The 26827-nt window shown below is 45.4% G+C and overlaps 1 protein-coding gene across 10 annotated transcripts in view; it reads right to left on the bottom strand.

Moving 5' to 3' along the window:
• pard3bb (par-3 family cell polarity regulator beta b) overlaps positions 1-26827 on the bottom strand; it is a 539900-nt gene that overhangs the window by 268062 nt on the left and 245011 nt on the right. For 6 of the 10 annotated variants that reach the window (XM_090230480.1, XM_090230481.1, XM_090230486.1 and 3 more), the window contains 2 exons: positions 21682-21726; positions 2432-2644 (listed from right to left, as the gene is read on the bottom strand). In XM_090230480.1, coding sequence (XP_090086606.1) covers positions 2432-2644; positions 21682-21726 — 258 coding nt within the window. The remainder of the gene's footprint in view (positions 1-2431; positions 2645-21681; positions 21727-26827) is intronic. The other 4 variants (XM_090230482.1, XM_090230483.1, XM_090230488.1 and 1 more) reach the window with 1 other exon arrangement.

Here is a 26827-nt window from a genome sequence, read left to right as displayed (position 1 = left end):
CAGACTCACTGTGGACGTCTGGCCAGTAACAGATGGACATGCCAGCAGGATGTTTATCTCCCTGTTACTAGCCAGACCATCTCTATCTCACAATCTCTCTCTCTCTCTCTCCCTCTCTCTCAATCTCTCTCCCTCCCTCCCACTCTCCCCCTCCATCCCCATCTCTCTCTCTCTCTCTCTCTCTCAATCTCTCTCCCTCCCTCCCACTCTCCCCCTCCATCCCCATCTCTCTCTCTCTCTCTCTCTCTCAATCTCTCTCCCTCCCTCCCACTCTCCCCCTCCATCCCTGTCTATCTCTCTCCCTCCCACTCTCCCCCTCCATCCCCATCTCTCTCTCAATCTCTCTCCCTCCCCGTCTCTCTCTCAATCTCTCTCTCTCCCTCCCTCCCACTCTCCCCCTCCATCCCCGTCTCTCTCTCTCTCGTTCTCTCTCATCTGCAGCACCCCGGCCCAACATCCCCCCCCCCCCCCCCCCCAAAAAAGGAAGAAAAATCTATCGCCAGGCCATAAAATGACTTCAGCCATTATTTGTGTGAAGATTTAGTTGGCTGCCAAGGGAAGTAAGACTGTTGGTGTCTGTCTGAAGTAGTAAAAGTGTTTTGATCAGTGTTGTATTGGCCAAGGAAGTTTGCTACTTATGTTGGGTTTTTGGGCTTTGTCTCACATCAGATGGCGTCACTCCTACGCAATGTTCATCCCTGAACCGATATGTCTTGTTGGATGTGGAACTCTACTAAAACAAAAATGTTGTGATTTTACTCATCCGTCTAACACTAGTTGAGACAGGTGACCTAGTGGTTAGAGACAGGTGACCTAGTGGTTAGAGACAGGTGACCTAGTGGTTAGAGACAGGTGACCTAGTGGTTAGAGACAGGTGACCTAGTGGTTAGAGACAGGTGACCTAGTGGTTAGAGACAGGTGACCTAGTGGTTAGAGACAGGTGACCTAGTGGTTATTGACATGTGACCTAGTGGTTAGAGACAGGTGACCTAGTGGTTATTGACAGGTGACCTAGTGGTTAGAGACAGGTGACCTAGTGGTTAGAGACAGGTGACCTAGTGGTTAGAGACAGGTGACCTAGTGGTTAGAGACAGGTGACCTAGTGGTTAGAGACAGGTGACCTAGTGGTTAGAGACAGGTGACCTAGTGGTTAGAGACAGGTGACCTAGTGGTTAGAGACATGTGACCTAGTGGTTAGAGACAGGTGACCTAGTGGTTAGAGACAGGTGACCTAGTGGTTAGAGACAGGTGACCTAGTGGTTAGAGACAGGTGACCTAGTGGTTAGAGACAGGTGACCTAGTGGTTAGAGACAGGTAGCCTAGTGGTTAGAGACAGGTGACCTAGTGGTTAGAGACAGGTGACCTAGTGGTTAGAGACAGGTGACCTAGTGGTTAGAGACAGGTGACCTAGTGGTTAGAGACAGGTGACCTAGTGGTTAGAGACAGGTGGCCTAGTGGTTAGAGACAGGTGACCTAGTGGTTAGAGACAGCCTAGTGGTTAACCACTAGTAGTAGTAGATACATCTCCTCCAGCTCTGGAACCATGTACCTCTCCAGACAAAGTGTAGTAGATACATATCCTACAGCTCTGGAACCATGTACCTCTCCAGACAAAGTGTAGTAGATACATCTCCTCCAGCTCTGGAACCATGTACCTCTCCAGACAAAGTGTAGTAGGTACATCTCCTACAGCTCTGGAACCATGTACCTCTCCAGACAAAGTGTAGTAGATACATCTCCTACAGCTCTGGAACCATGTACCTCTCCAGACAAAGTGTAGTAGATACATCTCCTACAGCTCTGGAACCATGTGCCTCTCCAGACAAAGTGTAGTAGATACATCTCCTACAGCTCTGGAACCATGTACCTCTCCAGACAAAGTGTAGTAGATACATCTCCTACAGCTCTGGAACCATGTGCCTCTCCAGACAAAGAGGACTTCAGTGGAAAACTCCTCTGGGACCAACTTTGTTAGCTTGATGGCTAGCAGCTTAGCGAATCTGTCAAGCTTCAACCTGTCACTTAAGCGGGATACCGGGACAAGAAATAGTGCTCCTTGCTGTTAAAAGCTAACCACGTCGCGGAATCCAGGCAAAAAAAACAAAGATTGGTTATTGTTTTAGTTAAAATAACCAACCGAGTGTTTCCCGCAGCCACGCACTATGATGACGTCAAGCTGCAAACAATATAGTGTACTGCAGTTATACTGCATTCTGGGATTTGAATGTTAGGACACGTCATATTTTAACTTCTTTGTAGCTATCCCATAGATGCCCCCCCCCCCCTCCCTCATTTTGTGGACAGTGGGCACATATCCTGTCTTCTGTGTCCTGTCGTCAGTCGTTAAGACAGGTTAAGTGTTGGAAGGTTAGAGGGTTGGTGCGCGAGAGGGAGTGTGTGTGTGTGTGTCTCTCCATCTCTGATATCTTACCATCATCTTCATCAGCTGGTCCGTCGTAAGATTTGTCAATGGCCGCTCTGAAGCTCTCGTTGCAGCCCCTCCCCCTGACCATGTGGGGGCGTGGCCTGTGAAAGGGGAGGGGCTCATTCTTCCGGACCTCTGACATGGCCGTCTGCAGACTCTCCAGAGAACTGGACTTCTTCAAACCCAAGGTAGGACCAAGGTCCACGGCCGTGGAGGGCTCTGAGGAGGGGAGATAAACATGGTAAGTGGACAGGGAGAGGGAGACAGGTTAGGGACCTGGGCAGGAGGGCCCTCTGAGGAGGGGAGAGGGAGACAGGTTAGGGACCTGGGCAGGAGGGCTCTGAGGAGGGGAGAGGGAGACAGGTTAGGGACCTGGGCAGGAGGGCCCTCTGAGGAGGGGAGAGGGAGACAGGTTAGGGACCTGGGCAGGAGAGCCCTCTGAGGGGGACAGTAGAGGAAGAAGGAGAAGAGAAGGGGACTCTGCCCCCAGAGGGAGATATAGGGACACTGCTCCATGAAAGAGATATAAGGACACTGCCCCTAGAGGGAGATATAGGGACACTGCCCCAAGAGGGAGATATAGGGACACTGCTCCATGAAAGAGATATAAGGACACTGCACCTAGAGGGAGATATAGGGACACTGCCCCCAGAGGGAGATATAGGGACACTGCCCCCAGAGGGAGATATAGGGACACTGCCCCCAGAGGGAGATATAGGGAAACTGCTCCTAGAGGGAGATATAGGGACACTGCCCCTAGAGAGGCAGATATAGGGACACTGCCCCCAGAGGGAGATATAGGGACACTGCCCCCAGAGGGAGATATAGGGACACTGCCCCCAGAGGGAGATATAGGGAAACTGCTCCTAGAGGGAGATATAGGGACACTGCCCCTAGAGAGGCAGATATAGGGACACTGCCCCTAGAGAGGCAGATATAGGGACACTGCCCCTAGAGGGAGATATATGGACACTGCCTCCAGAGAGAAATGTACAGTGCATTCGGAAAGTATTCAGACCCCTTGACTTTTCCACATTTTGTTACTTCCTTACTCAGTTGATTAAAGAAAAAAATGTCCTCGTCAATCTACACACAATACCTCATAATGACATCACAATACCCCATAATGACAACACAATACCTCATAATGACATCACAATACCTCATAATGACATCACAATACCCCATAATGACATCACAATACCCCATAATGACATCACAATACCCCATAATGACATCACAATACCCCATAATGACATCACAACACCCCATAATGACATCACAATACAACCATAATGACATCACAACACCCCATAATGACATCACAATACCCCATAATGACATCACAATACCCCATAATGACATCACAATACCCCATAATGACATCACAATACCCCATGATGACATCACAATACCTCATAATGACATCACAATACCCCATAATGACATCACAATACCCCATAATGACATCACAATACCCCATAATGACATCAAAATACCTCATAATGACATATCACAATACCCCATAATGACATCACAATACCCCATAATGACATCACAATACCCCATAATGACATCACAATACCCCATAATGACATCACAATACCCCATAATGACATCACAATACCCCATAATGACATCACAATACCCCATGATGACATCACAATACCCCATGATGACATCACAATACCTCATAATGACATCACAATACCCCATAATGACATCACAATACCCCATAATGACATCACAATACCCCATAATGACATCAAAATACCTCATTATGACATCACAATACCCCATAATGACATCACAATACCCCATAATGACATCACAATACCCCATGATGACATCACAATACCCCATAATGACATCACAATACCCCATAATGACATCACAATACCCCATGATGACACTTCTTCACAACACTATCTCGGACCTGCCTGGTGTGTTCCTTGTTCTTCATGATGCTCTCTGCACTTTTAACGGACCTCTGAGACTATCACAGTGCAGGTGCATTTATACGGAGACTTGATTACACACAGGTGGATTGTATTTATCATCATTAGTCATTTAGGTCAACATTGGATCATTCAGAGATCCTCACTGAACTTCTGGAGAGAGTTTGCTGCACTGAAAGTAAAGGGGCTGAATAATTTTGCACGCCCAATTTTTCAGTTTTTGATTTGTTAAAAAAGTTTGAAATATCCAATAAATGTCGTTCCACTTCATGATTGTGTCCCACTTGTTGTTGATTCTTCACAAAAAAATACAGTTTTATATCTTTATGTTTGAAGCCTGAAATGTGGCAAAAGGTCACAAAGTTCAAGTGGGCCGAATACTTTCGCAAGGCACTGTATATATATATATATATATATATAGGCTTCCTGGTTGTGTTATAGTCATGTGACTCATCTTGATTTTGATTCATCAAATCTCTGCCCAAACCACCAAACACTCTTAGCTGGAACACTGGTGTCTGTCGTTCTTGTGAGTGATGTTTTGCTTGGTGTTATTTGAGCTGTGTGACGGGAGACAAGGTTAAATGTATTGTCAATCAGGAGACAGGGTCAATCAGCTTGTACATGATGTTATTGCCACTGCTTGGATCATGAGTGTGATGGAATGCCAGTGAGGTGACCTCTCTGAGGTCTGTTTGGCTGTCACCCTGTCTCTATGAGGTCTGTATGGCTGTCACCCTACACTGCATTCAGAAAGGATTCAGACCCCTTGACCTGTTTTCCACATTTTGATATGTTACAGCCTTATTCTAAAATGGATTCAATTGTGTTTCCCCCCCCTCATCAATCAACACACAATACCCCATAATGACATCACAATACCCCGTAATGACATCACAATACCCCATAATGACATCACAATACCCCATAATGACATCACAACACCCCATAATGACATCACAACACCCCATAATGACATCACAATACCCCATAATGACATCACAATACCCCATAATGACAACACAATACCCCATAATGACATCACAATACCCCATAATGACATCACAATACCCCATAATGACACCGCAATACCCCATAATGACATCACAATACCCCATAATGACATCACAATACCCCATAATGACATCACAATACCCCATAATGACATCACAATAACCCATAATGACATCACAATACCCCATAATGACATCACAATACCCCATAATGACATCACAATACCCCATAATGACATCACAATACCCCATAATGGCATCACAATACCCCATAATGACATCACAATACCCCATAATGACATCACAATACCCCGTAATGATGAAGCTAAAAGCAGGATTCTAGAAATTGATGCAAATGTATTCTAAATAAAAAACTCAAATATCACATTGACTTAAGTATCCAGACCCTTTTCTCAGTACTTTGTTGAACCACCTTTGGCAGTGATTACAGACTCAAGTCTTCTTGGGTATGACTCTACAAGCTTGGCACACCTGTATTTGGGGAGTTTCTCCCATTCTTCTCTGCAGATCCTCTCAAGCTCTGTCAGGTTGGATGGGGAGCGTTGCTGCACAGCTGTTTTCAGGTTTTCTCCAGAGATGTTAGATCGGGTTCAAGTCCGGGCTCTGGCTGGGCCACTCAAGGACATTCAGAGACTTGTCCCGAAGCCACTGCTGCATTGTCTTGGCTGTGTGCTTAGGGCCGTTGTCCTGTTGGAAGGTGAACCTTCACCCCAGTCTGAAGTCCTGAGTTCTCTGGAGCCTGACTAGTCTCCCAGTCCCTACCGCTAAAAAACATCCCCCTCAGCATGATGCTGCAACCACCGTTGGGATGGTTGAAGGTTTCCTCCAGACATGATGCTGCCACCTCCATGCTTCACCGTTGGGATGGTTGAAGGTTTCCTCCAGACATGATGCTGCCACCTCCATGCTTCACCGTTGGGATGGTTGAAGGTTTCCTCCAGGCATGATGCTGCCACCACCATGCTTCACCGTAGGGATGTTTGAAGGTTTCCTCCAGACATGATGCTTGGCATTCAGGCCAAAATAGTTCAATCTTGGTTTCATCAGACCGGAGAATCTTGTTTCTCATGGACTGGCAAACTCCAAACGGGCTGTCATGTTCCTTTTACTGAGGAGTGGCTTCCATCTGGCCACTCTACCATAAAGGTCTGATTGGTGGAGTGCTGCAGAGATGGTTGTCCTTCTGGAAGGTTGTCTCAACTCCACAGAGGATCTCTGGAGCTCTGTCAGAGTGACCATTGGGTTCTTGTTCTTCTTCCATTTAAGTATGATGGAGTGTTCTTGGGGACCGTCAATGCTGCAGAATTATTTTGCTACCCTTCCCCAGATCTGTGCCGCGACACAATCCTGTCTTGGAGCTCTACGGACAATTCCTTTGACTTCATGGCTTGGTTTTTGCTCTGACATACACTGTCAACTGTTGGACCTTATATAGACAGGTATGAACCTTCCCAAATCATGTCCAATCAATTGAATTTACCACAGGTGGACTCCAGTCAAGTTGTAGAAACATCTCAAGGATGATCAACGGAAACAGGATGCACCTGAGCTCAATTCGGAGTCTCATAGCAAAGGGTGTGAATACTTATGTACATGTAATATGTATATATTTTTACATTTATTTTTTATATCTAAAAACCTGTTGTTGCTTTGCAATTATGGTATCCGGATTTGGATACAAAAAGATTTCCCAAGCTTTAAACATCCCAAGGAGCACTGTGCAAACGATAATATTGAAATGGAAGGAGTATCAGACCACTGCAAATCTACCAAGACCTGGCCGTCCCTCTAAACTTTCAGCTCATACTAGGAGAAGACTGATCAGAGATGCAGCCAAGAGGCCCATGATCACTCTGGATGAACTGCAGAGATCTACAGCTGAGGTGGGAGACTCTGTCCATAGGACAACAATCAGTCGTATATTGCACAAATCTGGCCTTTATGGAAGAGTGGCAAGAAGAAAGCCATTTCTTAAAGATATCCATAAAAAGTGTTGTTTAAAGTTTGCCACAACCACCTGGGAGACACACCAAACATGTGAAGAAGGTGCTCTGGTCAGATGAAACCAAAATTTAACTTTTTGGCAACAATGCAAAATGTTATGTTTGGTGTAAAAGCAACACAGATGAACACACCATCCCCACTGTCAAACATGGTGGTGGCAGCATCATGGTTTGGGCCTGCTTTTCTTCAGCAGGGACAGGGAAGATGGTTAAAATTGATGGGAAGATGGATGGAGCAAAATACAGGACCATTCTGGAAGAAAACCTGATGGAGTCTGCAAAAGACCTGAGACTGGGACGGAGATTTGTCTTCCAACAAGACAATGATCCAAAACATAAAGCAAAATCTACAATGGAATGGTTAAAAAATAAACATATCCAGGTGTTAGAATGGCCAAGTCAAAGTCCAGACCTGAATCCAATCGAGAATCTGTGGAAAGAACTGAAAACTGCTGTTCATAAATGCTCTCCATCCAACCTCACTGAGCTCGAGCTGTTTTGCAAGGAGGAATGGGGAAAAAATTCAGTCTCTCGATGTGCAAAACTGATAGAGACATACCCCAAGCGACTTACAGCTGTAATCGCAGCAAAAGGTGGCGCTACAAAGTATTAACTTAAGGGGGCTGAATAATTTTGCACGCCCAATTGTTCAGTTTTTGATTTGTTAAAAAAGTTTGAAATATCCAATAAATGTTGTTCCACTTCATGATTGTGTCCCACTTGTTGTTGATTCTTCACAAAAAAATACAGTTTTATGTCTTTATGTTTGAAGCCTGAAATGTGGCAAACGGTCGCAAAGTTCAAGGGGGCCGAATACTTTCGCAAGGCACTGTATATATATATATAACACACATACAATTCTCTCTCTCTCTCCCTCCTTCCCTCCCTCCCTCCATCTCTTCCTCCCTCCCTCTCTCCCTCCCTCCCTCCCTCCCTCTCTCCCTCCCTCCCTCCCTCTCTCTCTCTCAGAATGATCACGCTCCAGGCACCCAGCTAAATTCTGTACCAGAAAAAGCGTGTTTCTCTGTTCCTGTTAAAATCAGTAACTAACATCCCAACAGTAACAAGGTAAAAACTAGACGTGGAAGTGGGTCGTGAATCATTTGGATTATCAGGCTACGATACTGCAAACCATTTATTCAAACAGTAATGTGACCAAAACTATACCCACTTCCTGAAGAGGAAACAACGGCACGGGAATTCCCCTGCGTGTGTGTGTGTGTGTGTGTGTTCTCTGCTGTGGGTACATACATGGAATGTTTTGGAAGCCCTCTGGGTCAGTTGATCTTCCCCGTTAGTGAAAACAGTATTGTAATCATGCTATTTTTTAATCTAGGACATATAATTGATTAAAAAATCAGACATTGAATAAACAGATGGGATTCCCCCGAAGCTGTTCGTTCGTTGTGTTGATTATTTATCACGTGTGAGCAATGCACACATATAGCCTATAGATAAGCTGTCAGGCAGAGAGACACCTTGTTGTTGTATGGAGCAGCGACCAGCAGAATTGGTAGGAAAGACGTAGTCAAGCTCGCCGAAAGGAACGAACCAAGGTGCAGCGTGGTGAGCGTACATTTTATTTATAATGTCGCTAAACAAAACAAGAAATAACTAACGACCGTAAAGCTACGTAGTACTCACAGGCCACGACACGTAGACAACTACCCACAATCACAGGTGGGAAAAAGGGCTGCCTAAGTATGGTCCCCAATCAGAGACAACGATAGACAGCTGCCTCTGACTGGGAACCACACTGGGCCAGAATCAAAGAAATAGAAAACATAGAATGCCCACCCCACATCACACCCTGACCTAACCAAATAGAGACATAAACAAGCTCTCTAAAGTCAGGGCGTGAGACAATGTGTCTACCAGTAAATGCTAAGGCAAGCATGATATAAGGGTTCCATTTTAAAACATGATCCAGTAAGCCCTAAATAACTCTTCAACATCTCAAATGGCTGACTAGCTACCACATGGACAGACTGTCGGGAGCAAGCTGTCTATTCAGTCAGGTAATGCCCCCTCCCTCTCTCCCTCACCCCCCTCCCCCTCTCCCTCCCTCCCCCTCCCTCTCTCCCTTCCTCCCCTCCTTCCCTCCCTCCCTCCCTCCCTCCCCCTCCCTCCCTCCCCCTCCCACTCCCTCCCTCTCTCCCTCACTCCCCCTGCCCCTCTCCCTCCCTCCCCCTCCCCCCTCTCCCTCCCTCCCCCTCCCCCCTCTCTCTCTCCCTCCCTCCCCCCTCCCTCGGGTTAGCGAGGCGGCGGTGTAGGGATGTAGGGGGCAGAGGTCACTGAGGGAGGGCCCATCCTGTCACACAGTACACACATGAAGTCTGACAGCTCAGAAATGGGGAACCTGTCATAGTTTTAAACAGCTGCATAGCAGCATCAGAAGGAGAAGGAGAGGGTTAGAGTGTGATGAAGTCTGGCTCAGAAGGAGAGACTGGCGAGAGATGAGAGTGTGTGATCTCAGGTACACACGCAAACAGATGGACTCCTAGACAAATGGATCCATCAATCCCTATTAGCCCAACATGGTGGCTTTCAAGGTGAACGCACAACAAACTTTTTATCAATTCTTAGAGGGAGGGAGAGTAAGCCAGCCAGTCAGTCACCAGCCAGTCAGCCAGCCAGCCAGTCAGTCAGGCAGCCAGCCAGCCAGTCACCAGCCAGTCAGCCAGTCAGTCACCAGCCAGTCAGTAACCAGCCAGTCAGCCAGTCAGTCACCAGCCAGTCAGCAGCCAGTCAGCCACTCAGCTAGCCGATAACCAACTAGTCAGGCAGCCAGTAACCAGTCAGTCAAACAGCCAGACAACCAGTCAGTCAGTAACCAGTCAGACAACCATTCAGCCAGTCAGCCAGCCAGCCAGTAACCAGTCAGACAGCCAGTCAGTCAGTAAAAAGCCAGTCAGTAACCAGCCAGTCAGTCAGTCAGTCAACAGCCAGTCAGTAACCAGCCAGTCAGCCACTCAGCTAGCCGATAACCAACTAGTCAGACAGCCAGTAACCAGTCAGTCAAACAGCCAGACAACCAGTAACCAGTCAGCCAGTCAGCTAGCCAATAGCAAACCAGTCAGCCAGCCAGCCAGTAACCAGTCAGACAACCAGTCAGCCAGCCAGTCAGTAAAAAGCCAGTCAGTAACCAGCCAGTCAGGCAGTCAGTAACCAGCCAGTCAGTAACCAGCCAGTCAGTAACCAGCCAGTCAGTATCCAGCCAGTCAAACAGCCAGACAACCAGTCAGCCAGTAACCAGTCAGCCAGTCAGCTAGCCAATAACCAACCAGTCGGCTAGCCAATAACCAACCAGTCAGCCAGCCAGTAAAAAGCCAGTCAGTCAGCAGCTTCCTGCTCTCCTCCCTGTCAGCCTTCTTCTAAAGAATGTGAGGGTGTCCCAAATGGCAGCCTATTCCCTATATAGTGTACTACTTTAGACCAGAGCCCTATTCCCTATATAGTGCACTACTGTTGACTATTCCATATTCCCTATATAGTGCACTACTTTAGACCAGGGCCCTATTCCCTATATAGTGCACTATTTAGACCAGAGCCCTATTCCCTATATAGTGCACTACTCTCTAGAGGAGAGAGCGAGGAGAGAGAGAGAGAGAGAGAGAGAGAGAGAGAGAGAGAGAGAGAGAGAGGGAGAGAGATAGAGGGGAGAGAGAGAAAGAGAGAGAGAGAGAGAGAGAGAGAGAGAGAGGAGAGGAGAGGAGAGGAGAGGAGAGGAAAGGAGGGGAGAGGAGAGAGAGAGCGAGAGAGAGAGAGACAGAGAGAGAGAGGGAGGAGAGAGAGAGAGAGAGAGAGAGAGAGAGAGAGAGAGAGAGAGAGAGAGAGAGGGGAGAGAGATGCAGAATGATCCAGCTCAGATCTCATGTAGCTGTTTCTCAATCAGCAGTGTTCAGTGTCTTTCTGTCGGTTTAGTGAAAAGCCATGAGTCAGGCATCCTGCTAATCTGGAAAGGAGAGAGAGAGAAGGGGCGGGGGGGAGAAAAAGATGGGGGATAGAGAGAGACAGACTCAAGGTAGTGATCTGTGGTGGGCTACTGCTGCTCAGTCCTCCTCCTTTAATGGTTTAGTATAATAACCAGCATACCACCCCAGTGTCTCTCTCTCTCTCCCTCATTAGCAAAACTGTCACAAACACCACCTCTTTCCACTCCACTTACCATTTCTTCCTGCCTCTCACTCTCTCTCCTCCTCTCATTCTCTATTTACCCCCCTCTTTCTCTCATTCTCTATTTACCCCCCTCTTTCTCTCATTCTCTATTTACCCCCCTTTCTCTCATTCTCTATTTACCCCCCTCTTTCTCTCATTCTCTATTTACCCCCCTCTTTCTCTCATTCTCAATTTACCCCTCTCATTCTCTATTTATCATTCTCTCTTTCTCTATTTAACATTCTCTCATTCTCTATTTACCCCTCTCTTTCTCTCATTCTCTACTTACCCCTCTCATTCTCTATTTACCCCTCTCATTCTCTACTTACCTCTCTCATTCTCTATTTACCCCTCTCATTCTCCACTTACCTCTCTCATTCTCTACTTACCCCTCTCATTCTCTATTTAGCCCTCTCTTTCTCTCATTCTCTACTTACCCCTCTCATTCTCTATTTACCCCTCTCATTCTCTACTTACCCCTCTCATTCTCTACTTACCCCTCTCATTCTCTATTTACCCCTCTCTTTCTCTCATTCTCTACTTACCCCTCTCATTCTCTACTTACCCCTCTCATTCTCTATTTACCCCTCTCTTTCTCTCATTATCTACTTACCCCTCTCATTCTCTAGTTACCCCTCTCATTCTCTACTTACCCCTCTCTTTCTCTACTTACCCCTCTCATTCTCTATTTACCCCTCTCATTCTCTACTTACCTCTCTCATTCTCTATTTACCCCTCTCATTCTCCACTTACCTCTCTCATTCTCTACTTACCCCTCTCATTCTCTATTTAGCCCTCTGTTTCTCTCATTCTTTACTTACCCCTCTAATTCTCTATTTACCCCTCTCATTCTCTATTTACCCCTCTCATTCTCTACTTACCCCTCTCATTCTCTACTTACCCCTCTCATTCTCTATTTACCCCTCTCATTCTCTACTTACCCCTCTCATTCTCTACTTACCCCTCTCATTCTCTATTTAGCCCTCTCTTTCTCTCATTCTCTACTTACCCCTATCATTCTCTACTTACCCCTCTCATTCTCTATTTACCCCTCTGTCAAACACAGACAACATGATGAATTGTCAGACATTTCATGAGTCTCATGTTTCTTAAGAGGCTACAGGTTCATCACGTGTATTTTATTAAATCATTTTATCTGCAGTACGCCGGTCGTCGTGTCAAACCTCAGACGGATATCCTGTCTCTTCCTCTCTGCCAATCAAAGGAAATTACTAAGGAATAGAAGGCAAAGAAAAGGCAGCTGTCTTCCTCTCTAGGAACTGTCCTGCTCAACGTTTCTCTCTGTCTCGCTGTGTGTTGCTTTGGGGTAGATGGTTTAATAAAAACAAGCTTTGGAATCTAATGGTTCAGGGGAAAGCTCCCAAACATGGCTTTAAGCAGCCAATCAACTAGTGGAAGTCCCAAACATGGCTTTAAGCAGCCAATCAACTAGTGGAAGTCCCAAACATGGCTTTAAGCAGCCAATCAACTAGTGGGAGTCCCAAACATGGCTTTAAGCAGCCAATCAACTAGTGGAAGTCCCAAACAGGGCTGGAAGCAGCCAATCAACTAGTGGAAGTCCCAAACAGGGCTGGAAGCAGCCAATCAACTAGTGGGAGTCCCAAACATGGCTTTAAGCAGCCAATCAACTAGTGGGAGTCCCAAACAGGGCTGGAAGCAGCCAATCAACTAGTGGAAGTCCCAAACATGGCTTTAAGCAGCCAATCAACTAGTGGAAGTCCCAAACAGGGCTGGAAGCAGCCAATCAACTAGTGGAGGTCCCAAACAGGGCTGGAAGCAGCCAATCAACTAGTGGAAGTCCCAAACAGGGCTGGAAGCAGCCAATCAACTAGTGGAAGTCCCAAACATGGCTTTAAGCAGCCAATCAACTAGTGGGAGTCCCAAACATGGCTTTAAGCAGCCAATCAACTAGTGGAAGTCCCAAACATGGCTTTAAGCAGCCAATCAACTAGTGGAAGTCCCAAACAGGGCTGGAAGCAGCCAATCAACTAGTGGAAGTCCCAAACATGGCTTTAAGCAGCCAATCAACTAGTGGAAGTCCCAAACATGGCTTTAAGCAGCCAATCAACTAGTGGGAGTCCCAAACATGGCTTTAAGCAGCCAATCAACTAGTGGAAGTCCCAAACAGGGCTGGAAGCAGCCAATCAACTAGTGGAAGTCCCAAACAGGGCTGGAAGCAGCCAATCAACTAGTGGGAGTCCCAAACATGGCTTTAAGCAGCCAATCAACTAGTGGGAGTCCCAAACAGGGCTGGAAGCAGCCAATCAACTAGTGGAAGTCCCAAACATGGCTTTAAGCAGCCAATCAACTAGTGGAAGTCCCAAACAGGGCTGGAAGCAGCCAATTAACTAGTGGAAGTCCCAAACAGGGCTGGAAGCAGCCAATCAACTAGTGGAAGTCCCAAACATGGCTTTAAGCAGCCAATCAACTAGTGGAAGTCCCAAACAGGGCTGGAAGCAGCCAATCAACTAGTGGGAGTCCCAAACAGGGCTGGAAGCAGCCAATCAACTAGTGGAAGTCCCAAACAGGGCTGGAAGCAGCCAATCAACTAGTGGGAGTCCCAAACAGGGCTGGAAGCAGCCAATCAACTAGTGGGAGTCCCAAACAGGGCTGGAAGCAGCCAATCAACTAGTGGGAGTCCCAAACAGGGCTGGAAGCAGCCAATCAAAAAGAGGCAGAGAGAGAGAAGAAAGTGAGACAGAGAGAGAGAGAAGAAAGAGAGGCAGAGAGAGAGAAGAGAGAGAAGAGAGAGAGGCAGAGAGAGAGAAGAGAGAGGTAGAAAAGAGAGAGAAGAAAGAAAGAAAGGCAGAGACAGAGAGAGAGAAGAAAGAGAGGCAGAGAGAAGAAAGAGAGGCAGAGAGAGAGAGAAGAGAGAGGTAAAGAAGAGAGAGAAGAAAGAGAGGCAGAGAGAGAGAGAAGAGAGAGGTAAAGAAGAGAGAGAAGAAAGAGGCAGAGAGAGAAGAGAGAGGTAGAGAAGAGAGAGGCAAAGAGAGAGAGAGAGAGAGAAAGAGAGGCAGAGAGAGAGAAGAAAGAGAAGGGTGGGTTCCTGTGTATTGCCCAGCAACAGAGTAACAGATACCTACAGAGGAGGTTTTAGCCAGATGAAATCCCCAGAGCTCAGAGCTTGCCAGCCCTCTTAAGACCATGCTAATAATGAAATGTGTCAAAGCGCATAAAGATGAGATTTGAGCTTTTAGAAAGCAGGGCGCTAGCAGGCAGGGGTCTCCGAACACACCGAGTCAGCAAAGTGTTGGGCCTGTTGGGCAAGGCTACATGTTAATAAACATTAGTCTGTCAATCAGTAAAACCACCAGCTGAACGGAACGTTTTATAAAGTGGAATACGGGATCTTCAGACACGCGCCAGGGAGAAAACACTGGCCATTACTCAAAGAGTAGTTTGAAGTAAGGGTTGTCACGGAGATAAAGAACAGATGTGTGTAACTAGAGGAGCTGCTTGGTCTCCATAGTTACGAATAGAAAACAACCATGTGAAAAAAACAACAACTGCTCACGTAAACATAAACCAATTAAACCAGGTAGAGTGTGTAGAAATGAGAATTCACTTTTAATTTTTTTTTTTTATATATATATAATTTACTCTCAAAAAACAAAATTATTCAATCACAGTATTTTCAATAGAAAACTATTAGCAGCTATTTTGGACTATTTTGTGGTCTCAAACAAGTGAGGTAATTAACATTCTTCAAGATTATGGACAAAATAGTATTATTGACAAGGAAAGCGTTGGGAATGTTGTTCCCTTTTCATATAATTGCTACAAATAGTTTTCTATTTGTAAGGAATATATGTGTGTAATCGCTGGTTTTTCTCTCTTGTTCTTCAACCCTTCAGACTTGATCCTGTTGTCTTAAACTAAAGACGTACCGACTACAACGGGTTGTCAATATAACTATAGGATTGTGCCTTTAGCTTCTAGACAATTGAAAGAAAGTTGATATGAACCCCAATAGAACAGGAGAGAAAATATGTTTTCAATGGTATAATTGTTATCATATTAGGAGGGAAAAATAATTCCCTCTACGTTTCTATGGTCTGATTTTTGGCTACTTTCAAACAAGGCCTCCAGATCATTGTAAAGCGGTGAGTGGCACGCCGATAGCCTGCCTACCGATGCCTATGCACTTGATCGGTGAATGGGAGGCGCACTTCAATTACAAGTTGAGAAAGAAAAATAGTAGCTCTTTTAAAAAAAAAACGTGGCCATCAAAACTGTTTTTAACAAACAGATTGTGTTTATAAATGTTGCGCAATGACTGGGCTTATAAAAACATGTGTTTCACTCCAGCAGCAAGGACCTGAGGACCTGAGGAGCTGTAGTAGTAAGGACCTGAGGAGCTGAGGACAAGAGGAGCTGTAGTAGTAAGGACCTGAGGAGCTGAGGACAAGAGGAGCTGTAGTAGTAAGGACCTGAGGAGCTGAGGACATGAGGAGCTGAGGAGCTGCAGTAGTAAGGTCCTGAGGAGCTGAGGACATGAGGAGCTGCAGTATTAAGGTCCTGAGGAGCTGAGGACATGAGGAGCTGAGGAGCTGCAGTAGTAAGGTCCTGAGGAGCTGAGGACATGAGGAGCTGCAGTATTAAGGTCCTGAGGAGCTGCAGTATTAAGGACCTGAGGAGCTGAGGACAAGAGGAGCTGTAGTAGTAAGGACCTGAGGAGCTGAGGACATGAGGAGCTGTAGTAGTAAGGTCCTGAGGAGCTGCAGTATTAAGGTCCTGAGGAGCTGAGGACCTAAGGAGCTGTAGTAGTAAGGACCTGAGGAGCTGAGGAGCTGTAGTAGTAAGGACATGAGGAGCTAAGGACATGAGGAGCTGTAGTAGTAAGGACCTGAGGAGCTGAGGACAAGAGGAACTGTAGTAGTAAGGACCTGAGGAGCTGAGGACATGAGGAGCTGTAGTAGTAAGGACCTGTGGAGCTGAGGACATGAGGAGCTGTAGTAGTAAGGACCTGAGGAGCTGAGGACAAGAGGAGCTGTAGTAGTAAGGACCTGAGGAGCTGAGGACATGAGGAGCTGTAGTAGTAAGGACCTGAGGAGCTGAGGACATGAGGAGCTGTAGTAGTAAGGACCTGAGGAGCTGAGGACCTAAGGAGCTGTAGTAGTAAGGACCTGAGGAGCTGAGGACATGAGGAGCTGTAGTAGTAAGGACCTGAGGAGCTGAGGACATGAGGAGCTGTAGTAGTAAGGACCTGAGGAGCTGCAGTAGTAAGGACCTGAGGAGCTGAGGACCTGAGGAGCTGTAGTAGTAAGGACCTGAAGAGCTGAGGACATGAGGAGCTGTAGTAGTAAGGACCTGAGGAGCTGAGGACATGAGGAGCTGTAGTAGTAAGGACCTGAGGAGCTGAGGACATGAGGAGCTGTAGTAGTAAGGACCTGAGGAGCTGAGGACATGAGGAGCTGTAGTAGTAAGGACCTGAGGAGCTGAGGACATGAGGAGCTGTAGTAGTAAGGACCTGAGGAGCTGAGGACCTGAGGAGCTGTAGTAGTAAGGACCTGAGGAGCTGAGGACATGAGGAGCTGTAGTAGTAAGGACATGAGGAGCTGTAGTAGTAAGGACCTGAGGAGCTGAGGACAAGAGGAGCTGTAGTAGTAAGGACCTGAGGAGCTGAGGACATGAGGAGCTGTAGTAGTAAGGACCTGAGGAGCTGAGGACCTGAGGAGCTGTAGTAGTAAGGACCTGAGGAGCTGAGGACATGAGGAGCTGTAGTAGTAAGGACATGAGGAGCTGTAGTAGTAAGGACCTGAGGAGCTGAGGACATGAGGAGCTGTAGTAGTAAGGACATGAGGAGCTGTAGTAGTAAGGACCTGAGGAGCTGAGGACATGAGGAGCTGTAGTAGTAAGGACCTGAGGAGCTAAGGACATGAGGAGCTGAGGACATGAGGAGCTGCAGTAGCATAGCGCTGTCTGAAAAACGATATTCCACAAAGAATAAGCTCTGAATGCTGTGTGATAGATAAGATAAATGACGACTAGCGCCAATACACAAGGTCCAATTAAATCCCACTAAAATTATGCAAATGAACCGATAGACACATAAGCATGAGGGTCAAACGTATCGACTGGTATTTTCACCGATCAATGAAGAAGCATCATTTTGCAAAAGGATTGTCTTTTGTCCCAGTCAATTTGCCCCGGCAACAATGTTATTTATTCCTTATTAAAAATAATACAATTACCAGGCTACCTGAAATCCTGACACACACACACACACACACACACACACAGTAACTAAGTTTGTAGGAAATTAGGTCAGAAAGAGAGATGCAGGAAGAGCAGCTGAACAAGCATAGCCCATCTGTTGAAAACATATTCAGTTACCAGACCTCCAGGGGTGAGACAACATCATCACCACCTACACACACTACTACACACTACTACACACTACTATACACACTACTATACACACTACTACACACACTACTATACACACTACTACACACTACTATACACACTACTACACACACTACTATACACACTACTACACACACTACTACACACTACTACACACACTACTATACACACTACTACACACTAAACACTACTATACACACTACTACACACACTACTATACACACTAAACACTACTACACACTACTACACACTACTACACACACTACTACACACACTACTACACACTACTACACACTACTACACACACTACTACACACACTACTAAACACTAAACACTACTATACACACTACTACACACACTACTATACACACTAAACACTACTACACACACTACTAAACACACTACTACACACACTACTATACACACTACTATACACACTACTACACACACTACTACACACTACTATACACACTAATATACACACTACTACACACACTACTATACACACTACTATACACACTAAACACTACTACACACACTACTACACACACTACTATACACACTACTACACACTACTACACACACTACTATACACTAAACACTACTACACAGTACTGCGGTGTGAAGCTCGCCGCCATTAGACTCTGGAGCAGTGGAAACACGTTCTGTGGAGTGATGAATAACGCTTCACCATTTGGTGGATGCCAGGAGAACGCTACCATCCTGAATGCATATTGCCAACTATAAAGTTTGGTGGAAGGGCTGTTTTTCATGGTTCGGGTGTTGGCCCCTTAGTTCCTGTGAAGGGAAATCTTAACGCTACTGCATACAATGACATGCTAGAAGACTCTGTGCTTCCAACTTTGTGGCAACGGTTTGGGGAAGGCCCTTTCCTGTTTCAGCATGACAATGCCCCAGTGCACAAAGCGAGGTCCATACAGAAATGGCTTGTCGAGATCGATATGGAAGAACTTGACTGGCTTGCACAGAGTCCTGAACTCGGTCCCATCAAACACCTTCGGCCCCATCAAACACCTTCGGCCCCATCAAACACCTTTGGGATTAATTGGAATTCTCTTCAGTTGGGTTTTGGGTTAGCTAAGTGGATAATGTTAGCTAAGTGGATAATGTTAGCTAAGTGGCTAATGTTAGCTAAGTGGATAATGTTAGCTAAGTGGATAATGTTAGCTAAGTGGATAATATTAGCTAAGTGGATAATGTTAGCTAAGTGGATAATGTTAGCTAAGTGGATAATGTTAGCTAAGTGGATAAAATTAGCTAAGTGGATAGTGTTAGCTAAGTGGATAATGTTAGCTAAGTGGATAGTGTTAGCTAAGTGGATAATGTTAGCTAAGTGGATAATGTTAGCTAAGTGGATAATATTAGCTAAGTGGATAATGTTAGCTAAGTGGATAATGTTAGCTAAGTGGATAATGTTAGCTAAGTGGATAATGTTAGCTAAGTGGATAATGTGGATAATGTTAGCTAGGTGGATAATATTAGCTAAGTGGATAATGTTAGCTAAGTGGATAATGTTAGCTAAGTGGATAATGTTAGCTAAGTGGCTAATGTTAGCTAAGTGGCTAATGTGGATAATGTTAGCTAAGTGGCCAATGTTAGCTAAGTGGATAATATTAGCTAAGTGGGTAATGTTAGCTAAGTGGATAATATTAGCTTAGTGGATAATGTTAGCTAAGTGGCTAATGTTAGCTAAGTGGATAATGTTAGCTAAGTGGATAATGTTAGCTAAGTGGATAATGTTAGCTAAGTGGATAAAATTAGCTAAGTGGATAGTGTTAGCTAAGTGGATAATGTTAGCTAAGTGGATAATGTTAGCTAAGTGGATAATATTAGCTAAGTGGATAATGTTAGCTAAGTGGATAATGTTAGCTAAGTGGATAATGTTAGCTAAGTGGATAATGTTAGCTAAGTGGATAATGTGGATAATGTTAGCTAGGTGGATAATATTAGCTAAGTGGATAATATTAGCTAAGAGGATAATGTTAGCTAAGTGGATAATGTTAGCTAAGTGGCTAATGTTAGCTAAGTGGCTAATGTGGATAATGTTAGCTAAGTGGCCAATGTTAGCTAAGTGGATAATATTAGCTAAGTGGGTAATGTTAGCTAAGTGGATAATATTAGCTTAGTGGATAATGTTAGCTAAGTGGCTAATGTTAGCTAAGTGGATAATATTAGCTAAGTGGATAATGTTAGCTAAGTGGATAATGTTAGCTAAGTGGATAATGTTAGCTAAGTGGATAATGTTAGCTAAGTGGCTAATGTTAGCTAAGTGGCTAATGTGGATAATGTTAGCTAAGTGGCCAATGTTAGCTAAGTGGATAATATTAGCTAAGTGGGTAATGTTAGCTAAGTGGATAATATTAGCTTAGTGGATAATGTTAGCTAAGTGGCTAATGTTAGCTAAGTGGATAATATTAGCTAAGTGGATAATGTTAGCTAAGTGGATAATGTTAGCTAAGTGGGTAATGTTAGCTAAGTGGATAATGTTAACTAAGTGGATAATGTTAGCTAAGTGGGTAATGTTAACTAAGTGGGTAATGTTAGCTAAGTGGATCATGTTAGCTAAGTGGGTAATGTTAGCTAAGTGGGTAATGTTAGCTAAGTGGGTAATGTTAGCTAAGTGGATAATGTTAGCTAAGTGGGTAATGTTAGCTAAGTGGATAATGTTAGCTAAGTGAAACCACAGACCTGATGATGCCACTGCTCCTGGACATTTACGCTACACCGGATTCACCAGATTCTATAGATGTACATCAAATAGACATTCTGTTCGCTAGCTCAACAGACCTGTGTTGATTGACAGTTTGCTGGTCCAATCAGAGGGCCGAATGTGCGTTTCACTAGCCAATCTGTTGCACATTTTTTTTTGCAAGAGCGATGCCATGGATACTGTCTTGGGCTGCGTGGAGAGGAATCCACGGAAACTCTGTGCCACAAAATGAGTGACAACATTACACATCCTGGCCAGATCATTTGCAGTCATCAGTCTCAAGTCAAAATTGAGTCCTGAGTCTTGTGGCATCAAGTCAAGTCTCAAGTTATTTTAATGTCTATCAATTTAAGTCTCAAGTCATCAAATGTGTGACTCGAGTCAGACTGCTGTACACTACTACTACACACACACACACACACTACTACACATACACTACCCACTACTATACACACACACACACACACACACACACACACACACACACACACACACACACACACTACTACACATACACTACCCACTACTATACACACACACACACACACACACACACACACACTACACAGTACTACACACACACACACACTCTTCACATTACTACACACTACTACACACTACTATACACACACACACACTACCCACTACTACACACTACTATGCACACACACACACACTACCCAGTACTACACACACCTTCACATTACTACACACTACTACTACACAGTACTACACACAACTACACACACCTTCACATTACTACACACTACTACACACTACTATTTGGGATGATCTAGACTTCCTGTCTGCCAGGCCAGTGTCTGAGGTCCTCGTGTCAGTCAGCATGCAGGGCCTCTCCAGGACCGGCCCCATCCATCAGAGCACCAAGCTTGGGCCCTCAAGGCTCAATATGGTGGGTCTCCATCAGCATAACACTGTGTTAGTGTTAGGACGTGTTCTAATCTACTGGGCATTCCTCACCTGACCTGTGGCCTGCTAGTGATCCCACGTTGCTTTCATCTGCCACTGGAAACAAAACACACAGAGGCCACAAAGTCAAGACATACGAGAGGAGAGGAGAGGAGAGGAGGAGAGGAGAGGAGAGAAGGATCAGACCAGGCAGGGTGGAGAGGAGAGGAGAGAGGGATCAGACCAGGCAGGGAGGAGAGGAGAGAGGGATCAGACCAGGCAGGGAGGAGAGGAGAGGAGCGAGGGATCAGACCAGGCAGGGAGGAGAGGAGAGAGGGATCAGACCAGGCAGAGAGGAGAGGAGAGGAGAGGAGAGGAGAGGGGGATCAGACCAGGCAGGAGAGTAATCAGGGAAGTCCTGCTCAGGTTACGTTTAAATGTGTGGTAATTACAGACACAAGACCAACTGGGAGGAGTGGTATTTACAGACACAAGGCCAACTGGGAGGGGGGGAGGGGTATTTACAGACACAATGTCAACTGAGATGAGTGGTATTTACAGACACAAGGCCAACTGGAAGGGGGGGGGGGGGTAATTACAGACACAAGGCCAACTGAGAGGGGTGGTATTTACAGACACAAGGCCAACTGAGAGGGGGATGGGTAATTACAGACACAAGGCCAACTGAGAGGGGTGGTATTTACAGACACAAGGCCAACTGAGAGGGGGGGGGTAATTACAGACACAAGGCCAACTGAGAGGGGTGGTACAGACATCAATAGAGAAGCCACTGCTAGGACTAGAACTGCCTTGCTGAGACCTACTCCCGGGGACACATTGATAACATCTCTGAACCGTTCCCCTTGCTTTCTAGTTTCTCCAGAAACCAACCAGGTCCCCTTGCTGTCTAGTTTCTCTAGAAACCAACCAGGTCCCCTTGCTGTCTAGTTTCTCTAGAAACCAACCAGGTTCCCTTACTGTCTAGTTTCTCCAGAAACCAACCAGGTCCCATTGCTGTCTAGTTTCTCTAGAAACCAACAAGGTCCCCTTGCTGTCGAGTTTCTCCAGAAACCAACAAGGTCCCCTTGCTGTCTAGTTTCTCCAGAAACCAACCAGGTCCCCTTGCTGTCTAGTTTCTCTAGAAACCAACAAGGTCCCCTTGCTGTCGAGTTTCTCCAGAAACCAACAAGGTCCCCTTGCTGTCTAGTTTCTCCAGAAACCAACCAGGTCCCCTTGCTGTCGAGTTTCTCCAGAAACCAACAAGGTCCCCTTGCTGTCTAGTTTCTCCAGAAACCAACCAGGTCCCCTTGCTGTCTAGTTTCTCCAGAAACCAACCAGGTCCCCTTGCTGTCTAGTTTCTCCAGAAACCAACCAGGTCCCCTTGCTGTCTAGTTTCTCCAGAATCCAACCAGTTCCCCTTGCTGTCTAGTTTCTCTAGAAACCAAGAGGAAGGAGGAGCAGCCTCCTACTGGATGAGCAAAGAGGAGGGAGGAGCTAGGATCAGCCTCCTACTGGATGAGCAAAGTGGAGGGAGGAGCAAGGATCAGCCTCCTACTGCTGTGTTTACTCATGTTTTACTTTTTAATCTAAGATCTTGATCTGAGGAAAACACATCCACAAACAGAGAAGGAAGGAGCAGCCTAAAGCACCAACTTCTTTATTTAGTGTCTTGTTTTATCAGAGATCTTTGGTATTTGAAAATTCAAACCAAGGTGGAAGGAAAATGTAAAAACCTACTTTCACAAACTGAGCTCAAAGGGAACATTGTAAAAACGACTCCTTATCCTGATTCTTCTCCTGTGGGATCGTCTGATACCAGCTGATTAAACTGGGTTTGCACAACCGAAGAATTTCTGAACTAACTCTCAGAAACCCTCAGGGAAGCTCATCTGTTGAATGTGGAACGAGAGAGAGAGAGCTCGGTTTGTTGTTTTGGAAAGGTTCTTAGTAGCTAGCTAACATTTGAGTTTGGATCTCGCAACCTAGTTGGCATCAGTTGCTCGGACAGCTACTCTCTGTCCAGTGATCCTGCCAACCAAGTCCGTGTCTGAGGAGCTAACTAGCTGCTGGGATTTTATTGAAGGTTGAACACAGCCCGGGACACAGTTAGCCATTGTGGCTGGGACCACGGATTTAATAATAACGGCATAACCTACCTTTTCTAGCTACCATAACAAAGACCAATGCCGGTGGTCGTACCGTTGAGGACAGTGGTGTCTCTCAACCACAGGTGAAGGCTCTTTAAAAAAAACAATGGTTCTACAAGCAGTTGTTACAACAACAAGTAAATAGCTTCAAGTGTTTTGTCCAAAATACTGGTGGAGTCAACTAATAAAACACCTGCCCAACGAGATCCAGGACCTGAAGAACAGTTTGCAGTTCTCCCAGGGTCAGCTCCATGAGGTGAAACAGGAGAACGACAAGATGACAACAATATGTATAATTGAGAGAGGACATCAGTTCCGTGAGTGAATCAATGATAACAATGACGGATAAATCTCGAGGGACAATCAAGGCGGAGTAACATGGTTGTGGGATGGAATTAATACATAATCTCCACATGAGACAGAGTCTGAGGACAAAGTGAGGGAAATGATCTCGGAGAAACTGAAAATGGACCACAGGAAGGTTGAGGTGGAGCGCGCTGACAGGAATAGAAAACCCAACACGGGCCCAGGTTCAAGGACAAGGTAGCTGTTCTGGAACAAGAGAAGAACTTGACAGGAACGTTTTTACCTCAGCGTGGACTATCCTGAAGCTGTGCGCCAGAAGAGGAAAGAGCCATGAAAGCTGTCAGAGCGCGTGGGGACATGGCTTAAATCCACTATGACAGGCTCATTGTTCACCCTGCCTCCCAGAACACTGGATGGGATGAGAGAGCCAAGACTATGGGTTCATAGCTTCAACCCTGCAGCACACACACACACACACACACACACACACACACCAACAGATTAATGGACTGCTGAATGTATATTTTTCTCTAGCTTTGTTTGCTCTTTTCCATATTATATATATTATATTATATCTCTGATAACTTCCCAGGAAAGGGCAGAAAATAGCCCATATTAATATATGTAGCCTTAGAAATAAGGTTCACGAAATCAACAACTTACTAACATCAGATAACATGCATACACTGCTCAAAAAAATAAAGGGAACACTTAAACAACACAATGTAACTCCAAGTCAATCACACTTCTGTGAAATCAAACTGTCCACTTAGGAAGCAGCACTGATTGACAATAAATGTCACATGCTGTTGTGCAAATGGAACAGACAACAGGTGGAAATTATAGGCAATTAGCAAGACACCCCCAATAAAGGAGTGATTCTGCAGGTGGGGAGACCACAGACCACTTCTCAGTTCCTATGCTTCCTGGCTGATGTTTTGGTCACTTTGAATGCTGGCGGTGCTTTCACTCTAGTGGTAGCATGAGACTACAACCCACACAAGTGGCTCAGGTAGTGCAGCTCATCCAGGACGGCACATCAATGTGAGCTGTGGCAAGAAGGTTTGCTGTGTCTGTCAGCATAGTGTCCAGAGCATGGAGGCGCTACCAGGAGACAGGCCAGTACATCAGGAGACGTGGAGGAGGCCGTAGGAGGGCAACAACCCAGCAGCAGGACCGCTACCTCCACCTTTGTGCAAGGAGGAGCAGGAGGAGCACTGCCAGAGCCCTGCAAAATGACCTCCAGCAGGCCACAAATGTGCATGTGTCTGCTCAAACGGTCAGAAAACAGACTCCATGAGGGTGGTATGAGGGCCCGACGTCCACAGGTGGGGGTTGTGCTTACAGCCCAACACCGTGCAGGACGTTTGGCATTTGCCAGAGAACACCAAGATTGGCAAATTCGCCACTGGCGCCCTGTGCTCTTCACAGATGAAAGCAGGTTCAGACTGAGCACGTGTGACAGACGTGACAGACAGTGCTAGCAGTCAGTATCTAAATCATGTGTGTGAAAGGCTTGATAGTGTATGCGATGTAAACTTTGGAATACTTTGAGGCAGAAAGACAAATTCAACTTTCATCATATCAGATGGCTTATACATCACAAAACCATTTGATGTTGCCAATTATTTTAATGATTACTTCATTGGCAAAGCTAGCAAACTTAGGCAGGAAATGCCAACAATAAACAGTCCGCCAAAATTAATAATGAAAGAAAAACATTGGAAGTTTGAATTTTGTCAAGTTAGTGTGGGAGAGGTGGGCAAAAATGACTACTATCGATTAATAAATGACAAACCTCCTGGCATTGACAACTTAGATGGAAAGCTAATGAGGATGGTCGCTGCCTCTATAGCCACTCCTATCTGTCATATCTTTAATCTGAGCCTAGAGGAAAGTAATTATGCTACCTAAGAGTGGGAAAGCGTGGTAAAGCAGCCTTTACTGGTTCTAACAGCAGACCTATAAGATTGCTGCCAGCTCTTAGCAAACTGTTGGGAAAAAAATTGTGTTTGACGAAATACAATGATATTTCTCTGTAAACAAATTAACAACAGACTTTCAGCATGCTTATAGAGAAGAGGCACTCAACGTGTACTGTACTGACACAAATGACTGATGATTGGTTGAAAGAAATTGATAATAAGAAGATTGTGGTAGCTGTACTGTTAGATTTCAGTGCAGCCTTTGATATTTCCCTCGGAGAGGGTTTTCTTTAATGGAAGTGTCTCTAATGTAAAACAGGTAAAGTGTGGTGTACCACAGGGCAGCTTTCTAGGCCCTCTACTCTTTCCTATTTTTACCAATAAATGCCACCACTGGCATTAAACAAAGCATGTGTGTCCATGTATGCTGATGATTCAACCATGTACATATCAGCAACCACAGCTAATGAAGTCACTGAAACCCTTAACAAAGAGTTGCAGTCTGTTTTGGAATGGATGGCCAGTAATAAACTGGTCCTGAACATCTATAAATCTAAGATAATTTTATTTGTCACAAATCATTCCCTAAGTTCTAGAACTCAGCTGAATCTGTTAATGATGAGGTGTGGCTGTTGAACAAGTTGAGGAGACTAAATTACTTGGCAAATACATGATGTTACCTTAGATTGTAAACTGTCATGGTCAGAACATATAGATTGAATGGTTGTAAAGATGGGGAGAGGTCTGTCTGTAATAAAGAGATGGGGAGAGGTCTGTCTGTAATAAAGAGATGGGGAGAAGTCTGTCCGTAATAAAGAGATGGGGAGAGGTCTGTCTGTA

This window comes from Oncorhynchus mykiss, chromosome 3 (genome assembly GCF_057628025.1).
Source record: "Oncorhynchus mykiss isolate SJ-2025 chromosome 3, ASM5762802v1, whole genome shotgun sequence".
NCBI classification, from domain to species: Eukaryota; Metazoa; Chordata; class Actinopteri; order Salmoniformes; family Salmonidae; genus Oncorhynchus; species Oncorhynchus mykiss.
Note: the sequence above shows the minus strand (reverse complement) of the source record. Positions and strands in the feature narration are given on the sequence as shown.